This window comes from Festucalex cinctus, chromosome 19 (genome assembly GCF_051991245.1).
Source record: "Festucalex cinctus isolate MCC-2025b chromosome 19, RoL_Fcin_1.0, whole genome shotgun sequence".
Classification (NCBI taxonomy): Eukaryota; Metazoa; Chordata; class Actinopteri; order Syngnathiformes; family Syngnathidae; genus Festucalex; species Festucalex cinctus.
The window spans coordinates 6,025,003-6,045,110 of NC_135429.1; the positions used below are offsets into that span (position 1 = coordinate 6,025,003).

Consider the following 20,108-nt stretch of genomic DNA (forward strand, 5'->3'; position numbering starts at 1 on the left):
GATTAGCATGCTGCCGAGCGTGTCCCTGTAGGAGGGCGGGCGGGACCCTATGGTGAAGAATGGGTACGCGGGAGAAGCTGGGGGACGGCGAGGTTGCCGAGGGACAGACTGGGGATGTGGAAAGTCAAGGAAGACAGCTTCACAAAGACAGACATGGTGCTCGAGGAGGGGGCATGGGGGGTGGACGGGGGAGGGTCCGAGGGGGTTCGTGGGTACCGTAAAATTGGGCGGTGTGAGGGAAACCAGTTCAAGTTCAAGAGCAAATGCTGACAGATAAAGACAAAATGTATCCCGACAAAAAAATTGCTCTGATATAAGCAGATGGTATGGCCAAAATAAAAAAGTGAAGTGAAATGTCATGATAAAATTACAAATTGTATTTATTTTGACTGCATTTTTCTTTTCTTTTTTTTAAATTTTGAATTAATTTTAAAATACTTCAAATGAGCAGATAGCTATATGCTACAATGTGATTTTTGAATTATGCTACTTGACAAAAAAAAATAATAATTGTATTTTTAATTTTAAAACATGAATTTTAAAATATCCTGCAATTGGCTGGCAACCAGTCCAAGGTGTACCGCGCATAGCCAACTGAGATAGGCTCCAGCAGCCTCCCGCGACCCTTTTTAATTTTTATTTTTTTTATTATTATTATTTTTTTATATATCCATTATGTCATAATCGCTGTACATTATCTTGAGACTACTAACAAAATAAATCCCAGTCAAAATCCACAGACTTCCTGAATGGTCTTAACTTTTTAATTAGAAAAAAAACAAAAAACTCCCTTTGTTATTTTATTTCACATTCTACTGAGCGTATAATTGCATATCAATCTTTGGCTACACTTCTGATGTGGTGGAATCTGTGTGAAAGATGCTCAAAAAGGCAGTAGAAACCATGTGATTGCTCCCAGCCAATCAACACAGAAAGCTAATGAAAAAAGAAATCACCTGGCTGGTGCGACAGGCAAGCAGCGCGATGCGGCAGCAGGTGTCTTCAGATGGACAATCCTTTGCTACTCAACGAGGAAATGACTTCCGCGCAGGTCGGAGGTCAATAAACTTGAGTTTAAAAGGTCATCTGAGAGGGTCATGCAGAGCCATTTCCTCCTGCAACCACACACACACACACACACAGCACACATGCAGGTCAATTATGTGTTGTGAGGTGGTGAATTAGAGAGGAAGTGACCATTGTCCAACTGCCCCCGAGGTCACATCTCTTCATGTCATGTTCAATTCCTGCACCCCCAAATAAGAGCTTAACACAATTTCTCAACTATAAGCATTGTTCTTCAGTCATTTGCAAGCAACACAGTCATCAATGGGGCAATAGTCTGACTTGAAGATGACAGAAAAATATCTACGCTACTAGTAAAAAGATGATTAATGAAAATAGGAAGTCAGCTATTGAGCTCAAACTAAAGCAAAAGTACGCTCCCTTTAATAATGTGTAATAATGTGTTAAATACTGCAGAATTTGGTTGCAATTTTGAGATTAATTGATTAACTTTTTGTCTGAATTACGTTTTTAATTTTAATTTTGAGCGGCTTATTGTCTTAGGAGGAAGTTGCAAAGGTAATTTAAAAAGTTCATTTTCTGGCATGTTTTTTTTCATGCATTTGGGTCATATTTGTCCCACAAATGCAGCCTTCTATACTCTGAATTGTACCACTTTTTGGGCTGTATATTTTCAACTTGGTGGAGGTTCCACATCCACAAATGTGCTGAATGTATGACAAAGATCCTGAGAATCATGCAAGTGTTTATTTTACCACCCAATTGACTATTCTTTGCAACTTCTCCTGGGGGTCTTCATACAGTCGCACAACAACAGTCTGGCGGCCCACTATTGAGCAAGCGTTCCCAGACCACTGATGGTGAGACGGTGACAAAACAATACCACGCGGCTCGGTCGGCGCAAAAACCTCGATCCGGGGTTACAAAACATTGGGCAGAAATCAACCGTGAGCGTGTCACGGCACGCTGGAGGGTCTGACTACTTAATTAGACGTATAAAGAGCACGGGTCAGACGGCGCAGACAGCTGAAGAAAAGGCAGGCGAGATGAGGCCCTTCAAACTGTCTGCATCATACTGTGGATGTGTGTGCGTGTGTGTGCGTGTGTCTGGGTTGTGCTGTGAGAAAATGTGCACTGCGTCTAGCGCACATGTGTGTGCTTTCATGCAGGCTGATGTTTTTCAGTGCACCAACGAGTGTATGTGTGTGTAGGAATGGTCAAGTTAGACAACTAACAAATTAAACACACTGTAATTTATGTGCACAAAATGATGGATATATTTAAAGAAGCTTCCCAAATTTAATTAGAAAAAAAGTTCATACTGTATATTTTCTTACACAGGCAAATATCAAAGCAGCATTGTTCACTTGAGTTGAACACATTCTTTGGAAAATAATCTTAATTAAAGTTAAATGCTGAATGAGTTTTACCCCCTTAAGAGGTTAAAGCTAATATTGTTTTAATATTTTTTTCTGCTTTTCTGATATTGAAACAGATCCCAGTAGTAGAAAATGGTGAATAAGAACGAGTGATGCCAGAGGCCAATTTATTTCAAGTGAAACTGTTGTTTGAAACAAAATTAAAAATGAATAATATGGAGAAACATCAAGAAACAACAGTAAATCACATAGTTCTCCAAAACATAAAAGTGAATACTGTACAGTACACATATGTCACAGTGTAACGGGACTACAGACACTGTCTGAACATAACAGAAGATTAGCTTTCATTTATGTGGGAAGCCTCCACACGAGCTGCTTAAGTGCCTCGGTAGGTGCTGCTGTTTTGGTTCGCAAAATGAGCAGTAAACTCTGTGTGTGCAAACAATAGCATCTGAAAGGTACGAGTGGACGTCTTCAGTCAGGGAGGCATTTATTTGTCATTTTAGTCAAGTGGCTTCTGACGCAAGTCTCTGTAGCTCAATGGGTAGACTACTGAAGCAGACCTGTGACCAGTAAACAGGAGGCGAGGGTTCGTATTCCACCTTGGTTAATTGGGCGCTCCGAATTGTCCCTAGGTGTGCTTGTAAATGTGGATGGTTGTTTGTCTCTGTGTGCCCTGCGATTGGCTGGCAACCAGTCCAGGGTGTACCCCGCCTACTGCCCAAAGCCAGGTGAGATAGGCTCCAGCACCCTTCCGCGACCCTTGTGAGGAATAAGCGGTCAAGAAGATGGATGGGTTTCTGACGGCTGATTTCCACATAGCCTATCCCATGACGATAAGAGGTGAAGTTATCAGGATGTTTTCGTGAACATTCGGTATTCTGAATGTCAGTCTCTGGAGATATCAATGGCTGGTTGCATTCAAAGTATTCATTATTATTACAAGAGAATTATAACTGTTATTTGATTGTCTGCACTGCTAATGTGTCTGTTCCCGTAATGCGTTTAAAATAGGCTGACTATGCGAGAGAAGGGCGGAGATCGGCGCATAATTAACGGTGAAAACAAGTCACTTATAATAACCACTTATTCCCACTCACTCTTTGTCGCCTGGGAGCAGACGCAACAGCTCAACATGGACAGGAATCTCCTGCTCCTGCTGCTGCTGCTGGTGAGAACCGACTGGGAGTCCTCCATCCATCCCAGCTGCAGTTTCTCTCGCTTTTTTTTTTTTGTCTGCAACGCACAGAGGAGAGGGTCAGAGTTCAAATAAGTTCACAGGATGGAGGGTCTTTCACATGGTAATGCCCAAGAGGAGCACCAGACGAACATGGCAGTGATTAGGACATAGTCGCCAAAGTGGTTGTTTAAATTCGGCTCGCTCATGTTTGGTGGACGTGTCGGTTTAGCAGGTGGACGTCGATGACTTCAGATGATGAGGCCAAAAGTCAGGTGTAAATATGAAGATGAAATATTTCTGGTTGCTTCTGTATACGTATTTCACAACATTCATTTCCATTGATTTCCAGGTTTTTCTCATTTCAAAATGTTTGTAAAGAAAGACTACAAACTATTGCCATCATAAAACTATTTTTAACTGTACAGGCAATATTTTAACTAACATGTCAACTAATTTACACTATAAACACCCTTGGAAGGTGCAAAATATACAGTCGAAGAGCAGTCATAATACCATACGACTAGATTGTGTACCAGGTATTGCTGGAATTCATTACGTGTGTAACTTATTAATGTTGTAACAAGGTACATTTCTGGGTTTATGCTGTCATTAGTTGTCCCTCACTGATTCGATTATAAATGGCATTAAAAAAACAAAACAAAAAAACACCCACACAAGAAACAAAAAATACTTTTGCAGTATGGATGATTGAGATGTATTGTATTTATTTAGATAACCATTAATTTTTCCAGGTGAGGTAATTGAGATTAGATTTGCGTAGAAAAATAAAATAGATATATAGATAAGACTACAAACTGTATACTGCGTGATTTCTTACATTACATCATAATCTATAGCACACCAAAGGTTTAAAACAGGCTAAAAATAGGTGTAGCACTCCGAGATGCTCGCCGAGATTAAATATTACATTGACTTCTGTTTAACTTTGAAGGCATAACAAAAAAGAACCACTTTTGGATAGCGGGGAAATCGTTTTTAATTCACTACATAACCCACGCTGGCAACCCGACAAGTACTGCCCGGCTAGCTCAGTCGGTAGAGCATGAGACTCTTAATCTCAGGGTCGTGGGTTCGAGCCCCACGTTGGGCGTATGTATTTTTTTTCCCTACACAAATTACATACCAAACTTCTCGAAAAACTTGTTCACACGTCAAGGTCAACCGAGCTATCACATTCATACGATTTAATGACGTGACACAAAGTTGTGATTTTAGTATTTAATTATAGAACTGTAAACTATATTCCACATTTGACCACCAAAGCAAAAACAAATAAATAAAAAAAAAAATTAAAAAAAAAAAAATTCCTCAGTGAAATTTACTTATTATATAAACCTATATTGACGAAAAACTATGCAACCGCCCGGCTAGCTCAGTCGGTAGAGCATGAGACTCTTAATCTCAGGGTCGTGGGTTCGAGCCCCACGTTGGGCGCAACGTTTTTTTACTCACTCAATTCGCAATGCCACATTCATTATAATTGACATCAGAACATCTGTAATTTACAATTGATCTATTTTCAAAATAAGATTTTTTTTTTTTTTTTTAGATAAAAGGGAACAGAAGCAGAATGATGCCACGTTAAAGGCTCTGATACAACATCAGATCACAGAGCCCCCAGACGGACACTTGGGGTATTGCAGGCAAGGCGTTTTTTTTTTTTTTTTTTTTTTTTTTTTTTTAACAGGGACTGAATGAGGATCGTTTAAATTGCTTGTTTCTGCCAACAGAGTACATTTTCAGTATATATTACAATTTATGTTGGTTAAGTGGAGTTTAAAGCTAAATATTAAGGACAATTTCAGGCAGACTGGTGGAACTAATGCTGCTTCACTCCATTGCCTCATGAGGTGCTGCTGTTTTGTTTGGCAACAGACGTCTAAGAAGGTTACATATCATTTAAATGAGAAAACAATCGTACAGTTTATAAATTGTTTTTGTTAGTATTATGGTTAAAAAAAAAAGTGTGTTTTGCTATTAAGCATTCACATTGTAATGTGACAAATATTACGTTTTCTACATCGACAAGGTCTCCACGATAACAAGATTTAGGGTTAGGCAATTTCTCCCAACAATTTTTTTCCCCTCCCCAGCATACTGTGCGCTCAGCATGGGTTCAAATTAGAACCTATTTGTGTTTTCACACCGCCGCTTGTCAATCCCGTCCTCCCCCCATGCCGCCGTAGTGCAAATTGGTGCAGTGTGAACACGCCACTCCCCATGCGCCGTGGTCTAATTGGCCAGGATTAGATGAGCCATTATAAAGGAGGGCCCACGCTAAAGCCTGAGCTGCATGCTTCTTTTCGAAAGTGATCCACTTTTTTTTTTTTTTTACCTCCCTCAAGGCAGCCAGTACCAAACAACATGAAATCTTTGATGAATGGTTATAAAATAATAATAATAATTTAAAAAAAAACAGCCCCCACATATTCAACACAATCTGTTGCGCTTAACCAAAGGACTTAGCTCCTTTTTCATTTTTAACAGGAATGAGTCATTTAAAACTGTGATTTCTCAACTGACAATAATAATTCCATTTTAGCATTCAAAATAGAAACAAGCTTCATCATGCGATAATAATAAAGAAACAACCCCACCGCTGCTAGAAAAGGAGAGTGTCTTTGGCGCTACTCCTCGCTGCAGTTAACACCAGCTATGGGTCATTTTCAAGGACCTTCCATTCACGTGTCTTCAATTAGGGAGCCACGTGTCCTTGGGTCAAAAGAGGAAGTCCACAGGAGTCCTTCAAGGCTGGCCTCTGTTCACACTCCACTGCGACCTCTTCACCCCGATGTCTCGGGTCACAATACGTTCCCATCTGGAACCCGTGTGTTAGTTGAGCCCATTGAAGATGTGGGCGGATGGACAAACATCCAATTCCAGATTGACGTGCGAAGGCCCGAAAGGAACACCTTGGCGCACATCCGCCCATCTCGGCTTTGATAACGTGGCATCTGTTAAATGAGCTGGCTCGCTCATTCGTTCACAGTGGGGGGGAACATTGGGTGCCAAAATTCTGGGTTTTGGCCACTAATGAGGGTGGCCCTTAATTAAATATGGCTGCCTTGCTCAGAGGAACGCTGTTTGGTGTCCGTTTTCTACATGTCGAGGAGTAAATATTTGGATCAAAATGCCAGCCTTAAAATATTTAACTGAGGGTCAATCCAAGCTGAGAATATCTGGGTAAAGGTAACCTACGATCAAGTCATTAGAACACTTTTCTGTGAAAAGAGAGATTAATTTTGTGTTTATGTTTGTGAGCTTTTGTTTTCAAGCAGCTGTGTAGTTCAAAAAGGTGTCATATCTCACCCCCCAAAAATTATGCAACTAGCACCTTTAATTCCTGTTATGAAACACATAACGTGAGCAGAATCATTGCACTGAATCTTGCCAAAGAAATGGAGCTCGTTTATAAGTTCCAAAAGCAGTGATTTATCGACATATTGTAAATGGAAAAGGGGTTGGAGATTTTATTTTAAAACCATATTGCCCAGCCCTACAAGGAACTATAATATAGCATATAAGTTATAACACTGCATGTATTACAACGACAGGGTTCGCTTACCATGAGGGCAGTGTCACATTTTGAGAAACGTTGAGCGTAAAATAACAAGCGTTTGTGACGAAATTCGACGACCATTTTAGTTTACCTCGGGAACTCCTTCCATTTATTTTTTAAAGAAATGCCGCCATCTTGCGTTCATAAGCCACAACTGCGAATTTGCTGTCAAATCAGTTTTGCAACATTATAAGCACACTTTTAACGTTTATCGCCTTGCAAGTCAATATATTTGTTTGACTGAAATTCAAACTGAAAAACAAATTACGAAACGGTAAGAAAAACAATGTTGGCTAATTTAGCCACATACAACGACACAATAACTTTAACAATAAACACATACGAAAAAAGAAATACAAACATTAAACACTTACCTACCTTCTAAGAGAACATTTATACGTTGTGGCGACGGACGTTAAAAAACCGAACAACTTATATTGTATTTTGTGGCGCATTTTCATAAGAATTCCTGGAGTGTGACGAAAACTAAACACATTGAGTCAGTCACGTGGCCCAAAGTACTGTCAACGTCATTGACTTTATACACATACAGCCCTCTTGACTGTTCCAAAAAAATAATAAAAATATCTAATTGAAATAATACACCCTAAAAAGGAAGTACACTTCACAGGGATGCAACCTTCAAAGGTTGATAAATGTAATTATCAGTGTTAAAAAAACAATATTTTATTGCGTTGACACATTTGTATAATGTATTGCAAAATTGTTTAATCACAACTTTTGAAGGTTTAGTGTATTTTTGTTGAATGACAGTCGATTTTACACAATAAAACACAATTATGCATCACTCAGATTATTACCCATTTTTCCTCAAGAAATGAAGACCACTACAGGCAGCATTGGAATAAAAGAACCATTTAATCTTTGCTCTGTTCTACAAAACTTTATTACAACATAAAGCTGATGAACAAAACTGCGTCTCCAAAAACGTGCACAGGATTGTTTTGAAAAAGCGGGTATGTTACTTTACACTTTTAATATAGACAGACAGAAAACATGAGCGCGTCGGGTATGTAATATTGATGTATTAGCACCATTCTGCAATGTGTATCACAAAAGGAACCAAACAGTTTGACACATGTGTAACATTAATCGGTAAAAGCACGTTTTTCACCTTGTCAAGGGAGGACAGCAGAATGTAGTGTGTATGGGAAGAAGTGTGTGTTTGTGTGTAGGAGTGCTTTTAAAACTTGATGTCCCAGTAAAGTGGCGTCTCTGTGGTGGTTTCAAAACCGTCTTGAAAGGCGGCTAAGTTGCCGTCCGTCGACGACGTCATTTCGGCATCAGGGTTTACACCTCCATACTCTGCAAGGAGATGTTATTTTGCACTTTATGTATTTTTTTTTCATCGGCATCAGCCATTGAAAGTTTCTGTTTGCTCTCACCCGGGATGCACTGGATTTGAGGCCTCTCCCAGCTACCCCCAGACTGACAGCGGATCAGCGGACTGAGTCTCTGATGAAACCCCAGAGAACAGTGATAACGCACCACGGCGTCTGTCTCGTAGCGCTGCCGAGGCTTCCCGAAGATGGAGGCGTTTCGGACCTTCGGCGGCGGGCCGCATGATGCTGTTAGAGTGGGCCGCAAATGTCAAGTAGTGCAACCTTACATGCAGTGTCGACTTGAGTATGCTAAATACGCACATGTGCCTTTCTTGCAGGTGTAGGCCAGGTGGTAGTTGCAGGGCACGTCGCTCCAGCGGCCGTCGTCGTGCCACACCATCACCACGCAGTCCTCGCCGGACAGGAAGTAGCTGTCCGGCTGGCCTCGGTACCAGTTCTCATACAACTGTACAGACACAGTAGAAAATATATGTTTACATTTTAATTTAAACATAAGTGGCAGATTCTATTTATCTATCCATCTATCCATCCATCCATCCATCCATCCATCACATTTTCCCCCATCAGTCGTCCTGAGATGTAGAAATGGACTCACTCACCAACGGGTTGCCGTCGGACCACCTAAAATCATTCTCAATGGTCTTATCGTTCAAGCCGGTCCACTGGTATTCTTTGTAGTTGCCTGGCGATAAGACAATAACATAAGGATAATCACGCCTTAGGAACACTATGTATAAATATTAGGGCTGGGTTTAAAAAAAAAAAAAAAAATCAACTACAGTAATCGGTGTCAAATCGATTTTCCTTTTCAAGCCCGATAAAGACTCATAACACCATGAATCGATTATTTTATATATCTCTTTCTCCCATAAATCTTTCAGAAAATAGAATTTTAAAGATAATTTTTTTTGTGTGTGTGGGGGATCTTACTGTTTTATTGAAATTTACTGTACAGATGAATTTAAAAGTATTTTGTTGCATTTATGAAAGGCCTGACTTATTGCACTTTCAGACAATTTAGTCTTTTTGAAGTGAACCGAAATCAAATCGATTGAGGAAATCATAATCAATACCCAGTCCTAATAAATATGGTCGTACTGTTGATGTAGGCCTGCTCCTCGGGTGTCATAATGGAGGCCAGGTGGGCGCCCTGCATGCGGCAGTGCTGTTCGGCCACCTCCCAGCTCAGACGCTGGCCGAAGTGTCGGTAGCAGAAGCCGTGGAACTTGTCCCAGCCTGGCTCGCAGCTCTCCAGGTCTGGTGGGGGGGGGGAAAAAGAAAAAAAAGTGTGTTCTTGGATTGGGAAATGCCTGATCAAGTGAGGCAAATTTCATTGAGCTCACCCTGGTCACACAGGTCTCCTCCGTAGGTGGGCAAACAAAGACACTGAATGCGACCCTCTCGCTCCATGCAGGTGCCCCCGTTGAGGCATGGGTCATTAAAGCAAGCATCTGGAACACAGAGTGTCAATTCACATCAAACTGCATTAGAATGCGGATTGCTTTCCACTTACTTTGGATTAACACCAGAGATCCATGTAATCTTTTCCCCATATGGATATGAATATAATATATATATTTTTTTATTGTTGACTACTTGACTCGTTACCAAAGGAGGACACAAAATCATGTCGCTGCTTGGCAAACAAAAACTTACATTCTTTTGGTTTGTGCAAACAGCAATAAAGACCAACACGGAAATATTCCTCATGGAAAATCATCAGACAGGAACGTCTATTACAAAAGTATTCCTTCATTCATTTTCTATACAATCAGAATATTGTTTCATGTGCATCAACCAACATATTTACAACAACATTGTGCTTCTAAACATACTAAAAAAAAAATCACAATATATCTCCTTTAAAATAAGAGTTAACAATCAACAAACAGCAGATGTTACATTCAACATATTGTCCAGGATTCCCTTGCAGATTGTGATCAGACATTGAAACATGAATTGACAGACATATCACTGCATTATATGACTACTTCACAGAAGTCAAAGAACAAGGAAGAAAACATCACATGTAACAACACTGGACAGTTAGACAAGTGTCAGATGGAGTTGCTTTCCAGGAAGGGGGGGAAAAAAGTGTTTTGGGATGGACGACAAGGCAACAAAGACACAGAGGGACAAGGCAGGTCGGAGGCAGGAAGGAGGCTCGTAGGTTTTAGTGCGTTGTCAGGAAGAAGAAAGTTAAGCCAAGGAGAGTGGCGATAGCGTTACCTGCGACTTTTACTTTACCGCCTGCTGCTGCCGCCCTCTCATTGGGCAAAACGTGGTCAGTGGGAGGCTGGGTGGGACCGTAGTCCGGTTCGACGGTCGTCGATCGCCAGGGCTCAGATGTCCGGCGGAAGACGTCGGGAGAGACGGTGGTCGGCGGACTCCAGGTGCGCTTTGAGCGCCACGTGGTTGCCCGAACCGTGGATGAGACGGACGAGGATTTGGTGCTGATCTCCAAATCCTTCAGAGACTCTTGAGGTCTGGTGGTGGTCGTCAGCAGAGCCCAGTCGGACGCCTCGGAATTGTACGGTAAGATGGTGATGTCCTCGCGAAACGCCGGGCCGGTGGAAGTGCTGTCGTCGAGCGCTGTCGTCGTTTCTTGAGCTTCAAAGAGTGTGTTTATCTTCTCTTGAGAGGACGGTGTAACATTTTCTCTAAACATTGAAATGAGTTTAGCTTCTTTTTCAAATACTCTTGTTGTCGCCTCATGGTAAGCCGTTGTTATTGTATCGGTGTCAATGTTAGGGGGAATGGTAGCCTCCTCGTCAAATGTTTGCCTTACTTTTTCGAGGTTTAGTATAGCTTTAGCCTCTTCTTCAATTACTGGTATAACATCAGTTGAATTTTCAGGGTTGAGCATCGCTTTAGCCTCAATTTCAAACACCTGTGTTACCGTAGATCCTTCCGCTGGGGTTAGCGTAGCTTCCTCAAATTGTTGGCTTACTTTTCCAAGGTTTATAGCTTTAGCCTCTTCTTCAAATATTGGCATAAAATCAGTTGATTCTTCGGGACTTAGTGTAGTTTTAGCCTCAAATTTAAACATCTGTGTTAATGTTGATCCTTCTTTTGGAGTTATTGTACCTTTGGCATCGTCCTTGAATATTGGTATAATTTTTACTTCATCTATTGGGCTTAGCGTAACTTTAGTCTCTTCAGAAAATGGCAATAGTGCAGATTCTTCTTCGGAATTTAGTAGATCTCTAGTCTCGTCAAACATCTGCGTTACAGTAGAGCCTTCTTTTGGGATTTCAGTAGCTTTGGTGTCTTTTTTAAATACTAGTATATCTTTGCTTTCATATTTTGGGGTTGGTGTAGCTTTAGCTTCAAATAACGTAACTGTAGATCCTTCTTTTGGGACAACAGTAGCTTTGGCCTCTTCTTCAATTACTGTTGTAACTTTAGTTCCCATGGGGGTTATGAATGATGTAGTGTCCTCCTCAAACATCGCTGTGACTGTAATTCCTTCTTCTTTAATCTCTTCTTCGATTGTGGTTGGTATGGTCGCTCCTTTTATTAGGTCAAGCATATCTTTAGTCTCCTGTTCAAATGTTGTTGATTTGGCTCCTTCTTTGGGATTTGGGGTAACTTCATCTCTTTCTTCGAGAATTGTAACAATATTCGTTTCCCTGCCAACATTTCTGTTGGATGAAAAATTTTGCACAAAACCTTTAGAAACAATTACTTTTTCTTCAATGGTATCTTCATCAATCTTCTGTTTGGTAGTCGAGTTAAAAGCAATGTGGCCTTGAGTTATTGCAGGAACTACATCGGGTTCGAGTCCGCTTGCCTCCTCAAAGCTCACAGTGGAGCTGTCAAAGAGTTCAGCTTTATCTGATGGCTGATAATGTGCTGTTACTGAGTCTGTAGGCACTTTGGAGGACATCTTGGGAGCTTCGGTGATGGCCGAGCTTACCCTAAAACGGGTCGACATTGTTGGAAGTAGCTGTCTTTCATCACTATCAATGCTATCTTCAATTTCCAAACTCGTGCTTCCCTCCTGCGTGGAAACAGACGCCCACAAATGTGATGATGACGAGAGATTATCTGGATTAAAACTGGGAAAATGCTTTGATCCGGGCATGGAGGTCGGATCTTGCAAAGTTGTGAACGCCTCTGGAGGGGCGGGGCTTGTAGAGGCAGATGGTGACTGGTGCGCGGTGGACTCTGACTTGGGCATGAACTTGGAAACTGCGACTTCCTGATGACTTTCTGGAAAAAGAAACACTTGTTTTTTTTATGTTAACACATAGGCTGTATCACATTGGTGTAGCCTGACTTCTTACCTTGAGAAGTATCTCCAGAGCCACCCAGAGGGATCCACAATGAGGTTAGATCCACAGGGGTTTCAGTTGTTTGGATGAATGTTGTTGCAGGTGCTTCTTTCTCCATGGTGTCCACAGTTGCAGGGGGAGCTTCCAGAATCTCCTCTTTAGTCTCATATTCGTACATCTCAGTGTGCGTACTGTTCAAATCCAAATTCTGCGGCGATTTCACTTTCTGGAATGGCTGTGTGCTCTCTGTGGGGATGTTGTCTGTCAAGTTCTGAGCTTGGGTGGCGCTAAACTCTTGGAGCTTCGTTTTGCTTTCTATTTCAGATTGCTGGTAAGTAAAGTTCTGATATGAATCTTGGCTGTTGTAAAAAGTGGACTGGAGTGAAATGTTTTGAGGGGGGTAATGGATTTCTGTGCTTTGGGTAGTGATATTTAGTGCTGTAACAAATGCAGAGTCATTTTGTTTTTCCGTCGAAGAGGACGTTCTGTCAAAAGGTGCAAGGAGATCTAAAGCATCCGTGGTGGTCAAAAGAGGCTCTGGTGTGTCGGACAGAAACGTCGGCTGTTCTTCCACCGCATTTCCTTTAGTGGGATGGCCCGAGAAAAGGGGGATGGTTTCTAGAACACTCTGAACCTCCCGTTCAATTTCTTCCGAACTGTGCCCAAGTGGCAACTCTTTGTCTTCGTCCATTAGGATGACAACGTCTTGTTCAAGTGTGCTAGGCTCAGGTGTGCTTGTGATGTCCATGGTAGAGTCAGTCGGCGTAGTTCCATTACCTGGAGATGAGACGGATGAAGATAATAATCTGATTCAAGACATATGTTTACCAAATGATTTCATGTTTTAGTCTGTGTGCCCTCTGAGACTCAAACACAATCCATTCCAGAACGATCACCCTTTCATTTGTTCTGGTTTCTTTTGTTGTTTGTTTTTCAAATTTTTTGTTTATGGGTTGTTCCAACACTAAAATATGCAAGTTTCGAGGGTCCACAGCACCTATAATATTGATTTCAGCCTATCTTTCGGTCCACACACCTCTGAAACAATATACGTCGTACTGGCTGGACGGCTCCGGGAAGACCGTTTGGTTGCTGAAGCGATACACGGTCTTGACACCCGCCTGAGGGCCCCCGCAACGGTCTCTGGGGGTCCTGATGGGGTAGCGCACGCTGCCGTCAGAAAGCCAGCCAGGACTGCAGCTGTCCAGACCTTCGCTCCACGCCAGGTGAAGCTGCGCCGCTGAGGCCAGCTGAGCTCTCGCAGCCCTGCAGTACGAACGGGCCCCTTCGAAGGACAACTGCTGTGGGACGGGATCGTAGAACACCTCCCCTATGAATTAAATTTGCGAAAATGTGATGTCGGATAATGGATAGGAAATAGTGTGTACGTCGTACCATGCATTTCTTCCACGTAGCAATATACGTCAAAATGATCCTGCGGATTCATCATCCCATAGTTTCTCACTCCTGGTTCTCCATCCATGTCACCATAGCAAGCTTCACGAGGCGTTTGGATTGGGTACCTGGGGAAGTGGTGCAAAATTGGAAACCATAAGCAAAGTAATTCTGGATCACGGTTTCTGAAACGAGGGTTCCAATCTCAGGAAGGATGGAGGGAATGATCGGCAGCCAAACATACCTGACAGTCTGGTCTTCCAGCCAGCCTGCGTCACACTGTTCATAGCCATCAAAATAAGCTGCCCGAAGCTGGCTAGGAGTCGCAATTTGGGCCCCGATGGTCTTGCAAGCTCTCTTGGCCTGATGGAAGTTAAGTGCATACCGACCCATGGCGTCCCTATAGTGGAATACGACACCTAGACACAAAAGGTGCAGTGACATTCAAGTAGGCAAAAGTAAATCATATTACTGATATGTTTTGTTTTTTTCTCTTCAGATTAGACTGGATGGGGAACATCTTGCTCTGCTGATGTTAATGCTCGCTGGTTCACCTTCTTAACATGATGATACTGTCCCTGTTTTTTTCTGCCTTATGAGGTCACAAGACCTCAATCAATTACTATTGACTTTACCCCTCTAAAGCCTATTTTAAAACATCTGATTTCAAATGTAGGGAGTAAAAGTAACAAAACAAAGTAAAGATACCTGAAAAATCTGCTTAACTCATTCACTCCCAGCCATTTTCACAGAAGCAATCCCGTTCGCTCCCGGCTGTTTTACTGAATTTTGACTGATTTTGCAATGCCCACAGAATATTGTGTTCAATTGCTATAAAAGCATGGAACCTATCAGAAGAAAGATTAAACTCTCTTCTTTCATCAGGAAAAAAAAAGGTATGTTTCTATCTGTTTCCGTTTTGCAGCAATTAGCATTAGAATAGAGCTAAGTTTTTACAAATCTATTTAAAATTAGAAGTAATTTTAAAATAAAAAGTAATTTAGCTTTTTTTCTAGATGGGCCTGGTTGATCTCCTTTGCTCTGCTGCCACCTGCTCGCCGTTTGTGTAATAACTACCATTTCTGCAACCGTTCTTTGCAGTTGAGAGGCTGCATCAAAGCCTTCTGTATGTTCTAGCATAAAAAAAGCAAAAAAAAAAACAACGTATAAATACGTCTTTGGGACACCTTAAACATAAAAAAAAAATGTATTTACACGTTATTGGGAGCAAATGAGTTAAGAACAGTAATAAAGTACTTGTACTTGGTTACTTGCCACCACCATTATCTCATTACCTTTGACCTTGAGCTGGACGATGTCGCTGGTGTCCTCCAGGCCTTGCTGCACCTCGCAGCGATAGTGCCCCGAGTCACTGGAGCGCGTTTCCAACAGCCACATTGATAAATCTTCGGGCGAGGAGCGGTAGTTGAGCAAATCGGCGCGGCCTCTGTACGCCTCGTTGACTTTCACCCTGCCGCCCCGCGCCACCAAGATTTGCGTCTCAGTGCCGCCGGACATCAGTGTCCACTTGACCCGCGGCAGCGTGAGAGGCGACGCGGACGCCGAGCAGGGGATGATGATGGCTCGGCCTAGCGGGGCGTAAAGGACACCCGAGTGGGAAATGTTCACCCGGAGAGGCGTCTGGACTTCGTCTGAAAAACCAACATGGGACGTGAGGATTCATTTAAAAAAAATAATAAATAAATAATGATGCTACTAGTCAAAAATTACTCACCATGCGCAGACGGGAACTGAGTAGGAAAGGCCAGAGAGAGATGATAAAGTAGAGTGAGAAAGGCAACGATTCTGCGGAGACAGCCATCAGTCAGGGTAGGAAGAGAGAGTAAAGATAATAAAGACACATTATTTCTCCTTACCAGTTTCAACTTTCCAATTTCACACATGTCTAAACATAAAGAGCTGTTGCTTCACGTAGCCCCCACCGATCTCAAATTGATTCATCCACAGGCTCTTTATATCGGCTGCTAAGGTCAACCACAAATGAATGAAAACCTAGGTTAAACTTTTTGTACCCTTGAAGTCATACCTGTTCAAGGGCCATTCTCCCGTCATTCTCAAAACAATTCTGTTAAAAAAAATTGCCTCAGTATCTTTGCGAAGGGAAGTGAAAAACTTACTTATATACGTTGACAGAGCTAACGTACGACACCATAAATATTCTATAATGAACAAAATCTTAATTATGGCCGAAGCTTGAAGCCCGGGATAACAACAGAATTGTTGTGAAAAGGTCACACACGTGACGAAAGAATGGCCCTATTTAAGTTTTTTTTTTTTTTTTTTTTTGGACATGGAAGAACAGGCGCTCATTTTGCAGCCTTACATCAAAATTTGACAAATGCGTCAAACCGAAAAGATCATGCTCAGAATGGCAATAGAGAAATTGTTTATAGCCAATGAGGTTTCTTCCTCTGGGAACTGAGAACGGTGGATAGCTGAGAACATCCTCCCATGGAAAATGAGCGGATTGGCCGTTGAAAATTGGACCATCACTGAAAACCAAAGACTGAAGTAAACATTATGCTTGGAATTGGCGTCCCAAGAAATCTGATGAAGTGTTGATTTATTGCATGGCCACTGTACTCGGCTACTTTCTTGGTGTGACTTCTGCCTGGCAAAAAAAAAAGCAGTCCCAACGAAATGCAGCTAAAACAAACACTTGAAATCATCAAAGAGACTGCTTAGGTCCTTTCGGTGGGTGCTGCTGTTTTGTGTAGCATCAGCTATTTGAGGAAATAATGCATTGTGGTCTGCAAAGTCAAACCGTGTCTTGACTAGCTTGGCCTGCAGTTTAAGGGGAAAAAAAAGAAAAAAAGTTTGGTTTCCAAGCGCAGGCTCCTCCTGACCGCAAGCCATGCGGCGTCCCCGGCCAGTGGCACCCTGCCACGACTCTGTCACCAGTCTGGCCCTGTTATTAACCCTCCCGGCAGCCGGGGGGGCCCGTATGCTCGCTGTGCCCTCGTACGACCTCCCCAGGCTGCCGGCAACGTTCATTCATCATTGAAGACGAGCGGCTCACGCACATGCACACCATCGTAATTACACTTTACGATCCCGAGTCTGTACTCTGTTGTAGTAATAGACTGCCATCTTCTACATACTGTAACGTATGTTATTAAGAACCGCACAACCCCGATTGAGGAATCTCAGGAATTAGCCTGGGATTCCTTCAAAGTAAGCGATTCAGCATTTTCACAACTTATCGACGGAGCATTTGGTTGCTTAATCAATTGACTGATTTTGTTGTTGTTGATTTAATAATGCGTGACTAATAACGGACTGACCATTTGAGATATTTTACTGATCGATTGAGCATTTTTGACTAAACCTTCCAATGTGCATATAAAAAGTATACACACCCCTAATTCTAATTCCAGGTTTGTAAACTATAGATTGATCATTTGTGCATTTGTCTGATTGGCCAATTGGTTAAAACAATGGTGCAAGTGACTCCTACATTGTGATGTGTGTGACATCCTAATCAGATCAGCGGACAACAAGCAGCGATGAAGTGGACTTTTCAACTGCTTTGGCCCTCAAAGACACTCATTGAGGGCCAAATAGTTGTTCTAGTGTGTTTCCCGGCCAGCTGGGTGGGCCGTGAGCGCCCATCACTATTAGTATGCTCGGCAAGAAAAGGGCGAAAGAAAGCGACGGCAGCTGCATACCACTGTGCTGGACCAAAAAAGAAGAAGCTGAAAACGCCTCCGGGTGGAAATGAAAGGAGGGACACTGGCACACTTGCTTGCTGTTTTTTTTCCCCTCCTCCTTTTTCTTCTTTTGAAATTACAGACAGTACTGTCTGTTGCTTACGGGATCAGATTGTGGGGCCTTCATTGCATCACTTTCACTTTGGGGCACACACAGCTTGTCACCAAAACGAAATGGGCCCTTTAAAAGAGTGGAGCGGCGACATGATAAATAAATGAATCGCAATGATGAAACATGGAGGCATTTTGCACAAGACACTATGCCTAAAGGGGGAATGGCAGCTAGTTGAAATTATGCAAGAAAAAACAAATATTTTTCAAAATAGAAATAGGGCTCTGAATAATTGTATACTGTATTTTTTCCCCTCTTTTGCCTGGGTTACACGTCTGGAATAATATGAAAATAGTGATATACAAAAAGACAAAAACATTACATAAAAAATACCACATATACATTAAATAAATTTAAGTATTAGTTGATGCTACAAAGCTGAACTCTGATGCATTCACTTTCATTTGACTGGCTGACCACAGGCCAGTCGACCATCAACTGTCCTCCCTTTTTTTTTTTTTTTTTTTTTCTCCCAACCTTTCTACCTGCCCATTCCGCTGCCTGAAGGGGGAAAGGGCACTGTAAATAATCAGAGGTGTACTCAAGACCAAAAAGAAGAAGCTTGCATGACTTCATTTACGTCCTTTAGGGCAACATTGCACTTGGACCCAAGATACACTTCAAAATGGGCTCACCCAAACCTTTTCAGTTCAAACCATAATAACAAACATGAATTTATTAACCTACCTAATTGTTTCTTTGCCACATTGGACAACTTCACAGCTCAATATTTAGTCATTAAAAAATTAATTAAAGACGAAAACTTAACATCATTAATAACTACTTGGTCAATGAATTTAAAATTTGAAACCCGAATCCATGCTGGAAACCCTAACTTGAAATTGGAACTCTGTCATGAAAACTCAACACCCTCACAACCCACCCTCCAAGCATTTTTCAATGTATTATGCGGAATGGTTCAAAAGAATTTGAGGTGATTGCTGGTGGCCCATTTGGTTTCTCGAGCCACAGTTTGGAAAGCTGTGCTTTAAAAGTAAATGTCCCTCTTTTTCCCCCTCAAAGAAATTAATGAAAAGTGATGCACTGCAAACCACAGTAAGGGACAGGAGGAGGGAAAAAAAAAAAACTTCCCTAAAATTTGGAACACAATGAAAAGTAACTAGCTGCGTGCACATATTTAAAAATAGAACCGTGAGCGAGCAAATATGTGCAAACTACATCTTGCCCACTCTGCCTTTTAAAAGCTGGCACCATCCATGTTGCAATTACCCCAACAATCATAAAAATCCTACCTGAGGGTTTGAAGCTGCATCGTGTCGCCGGTGTTAATAAGTGTCCGCGTCTCTTTGCTGCAGTGCGCTTTGAGAAAAAAAAAAAAAAAAAGTGTGCGTAGAGGGGTGGGGGATTTAGTTGCACCGCGCTGCAGGTCCTGCAAAGGGAGCTGCGACCCGCTTGAAGCGCTCCGGGAGAGAAAGAGAGAGAAGCAGTTGAAAGTCAACAAACTGCCCACTTGGTCGTCTTCTTCTTCTTGCGCGTGCTTCTCAAGCAGGGGAGGGGAGGAGGGAGTGGTGGTGGAGGGTATCAAAAGCATCAAGCTGATGTTCTTATAGTGGCCTTTTATGTGGGTTTTAACCTCCCGGGGTTGGGGGGGAAGACTACAAACTCAATAATGCACAAAAGTATGCACATTTTTGCAAGTCGTCCCCTGGAGTGAAAATAATCCCAAAAGGCTTTCCCAGGATAAAAGTGTGCGTCAAAAAGCACTTGATTTTTGCTTTGACATGTTTGCAGTACCTCAACATGGCCAGAAGATGGCGCATTGGTGAAAAAAGTTGCCTTTCAATGTGCTGCGAAACACCAACATGCCCAAGTGCGGGTGCTGAAAGCATTCACCAGGAAAATGTGTGAGTATTGTTAAACTTCATGAGTGCCGACACTACACATCTCCACAATGAAGCCTATTTGGACACGTCGGCGGGGGCTGCTGTTTTGGTTAGCAACAGAGATCCTTTTGTATCATTTGTGGCCTCGCCGCGGTGTACTGAATGGCGCTTTGTGGTGCGCACCTGAGGAATCTAACACCCGCACACCAGCACGGTG

General features: G+C 42.2%; 1 protein-coding gene, 1 long non-coding RNA gene and 2 other non-coding genes across 4 annotated transcripts; 2 read left to right on the forward strand and 2 right to left on the reverse strand.

Moving 5' to 3' along the window:
* Positions 1–736: 736 nt before the first annotated feature.
* On the reverse strand, positions 737–7,672 carry LOC144006973 (uncharacterized). The gene is made up of 3 exons (XR_013280007.1): positions 7,547–7,672; positions 3,509–3,644; positions 737–1,115 (listed from the first exon to the last, which is right to left on the reverse strand). It is a non-coding gene; the product is annotated as an uncharacterized LOC144006973 (long non-coding RNA).
* trnak-cuu (transfer RNA lysine (anticodon CUU)) lies at positions 4,627–4,699 on the forward strand. Its single transcript has one exon. It is a non-coding gene; the product is annotated as a tRNA-Lys (tRNA).
* On the forward strand, positions 4,971–5,043 carry trnak-cuu (transfer RNA lysine (anticodon CUU)). Its single transcript has one exon. It is a non-coding gene; the product is annotated as a tRNA-Lys (tRNA).
* Positions 7,673–8,028: 356 nt separating the features above from the next.
* Positions 8,029–19,468, reverse strand: LOC144007260 (brevican core protein-like). Its single transcript, XM_077506708.1, has 14 exons — positions 19,301–19,468; positions 15,940–16,010; positions 15,500–15,856; positions 14,449–14,623; positions 14,205–14,332; positions 13,846–14,139; positions 12,822–13,586; positions 10,762–12,747; positions 9,876–9,983; positions 9,631–9,789; positions 9,132–9,214; positions 8,833–8,977; positions 8,575–8,757; positions 8,029–8,494 (listed from the first exon to the last, which is right to left on the reverse strand). Exons 1-14 carry the CDS (start codon positions 19,318–19,320, stop codon positions 8,373–8,375), a joined length of 4,596 nt encoding a protein of 1,531 aa, XP_077362834.1. The 5' UTR covers positions 19,321–19,468; the 3' UTR covers positions 8,029–8,372.
* Between the last annotated feature and the right edge of the window lie 640 nt (positions 19,469–20,108).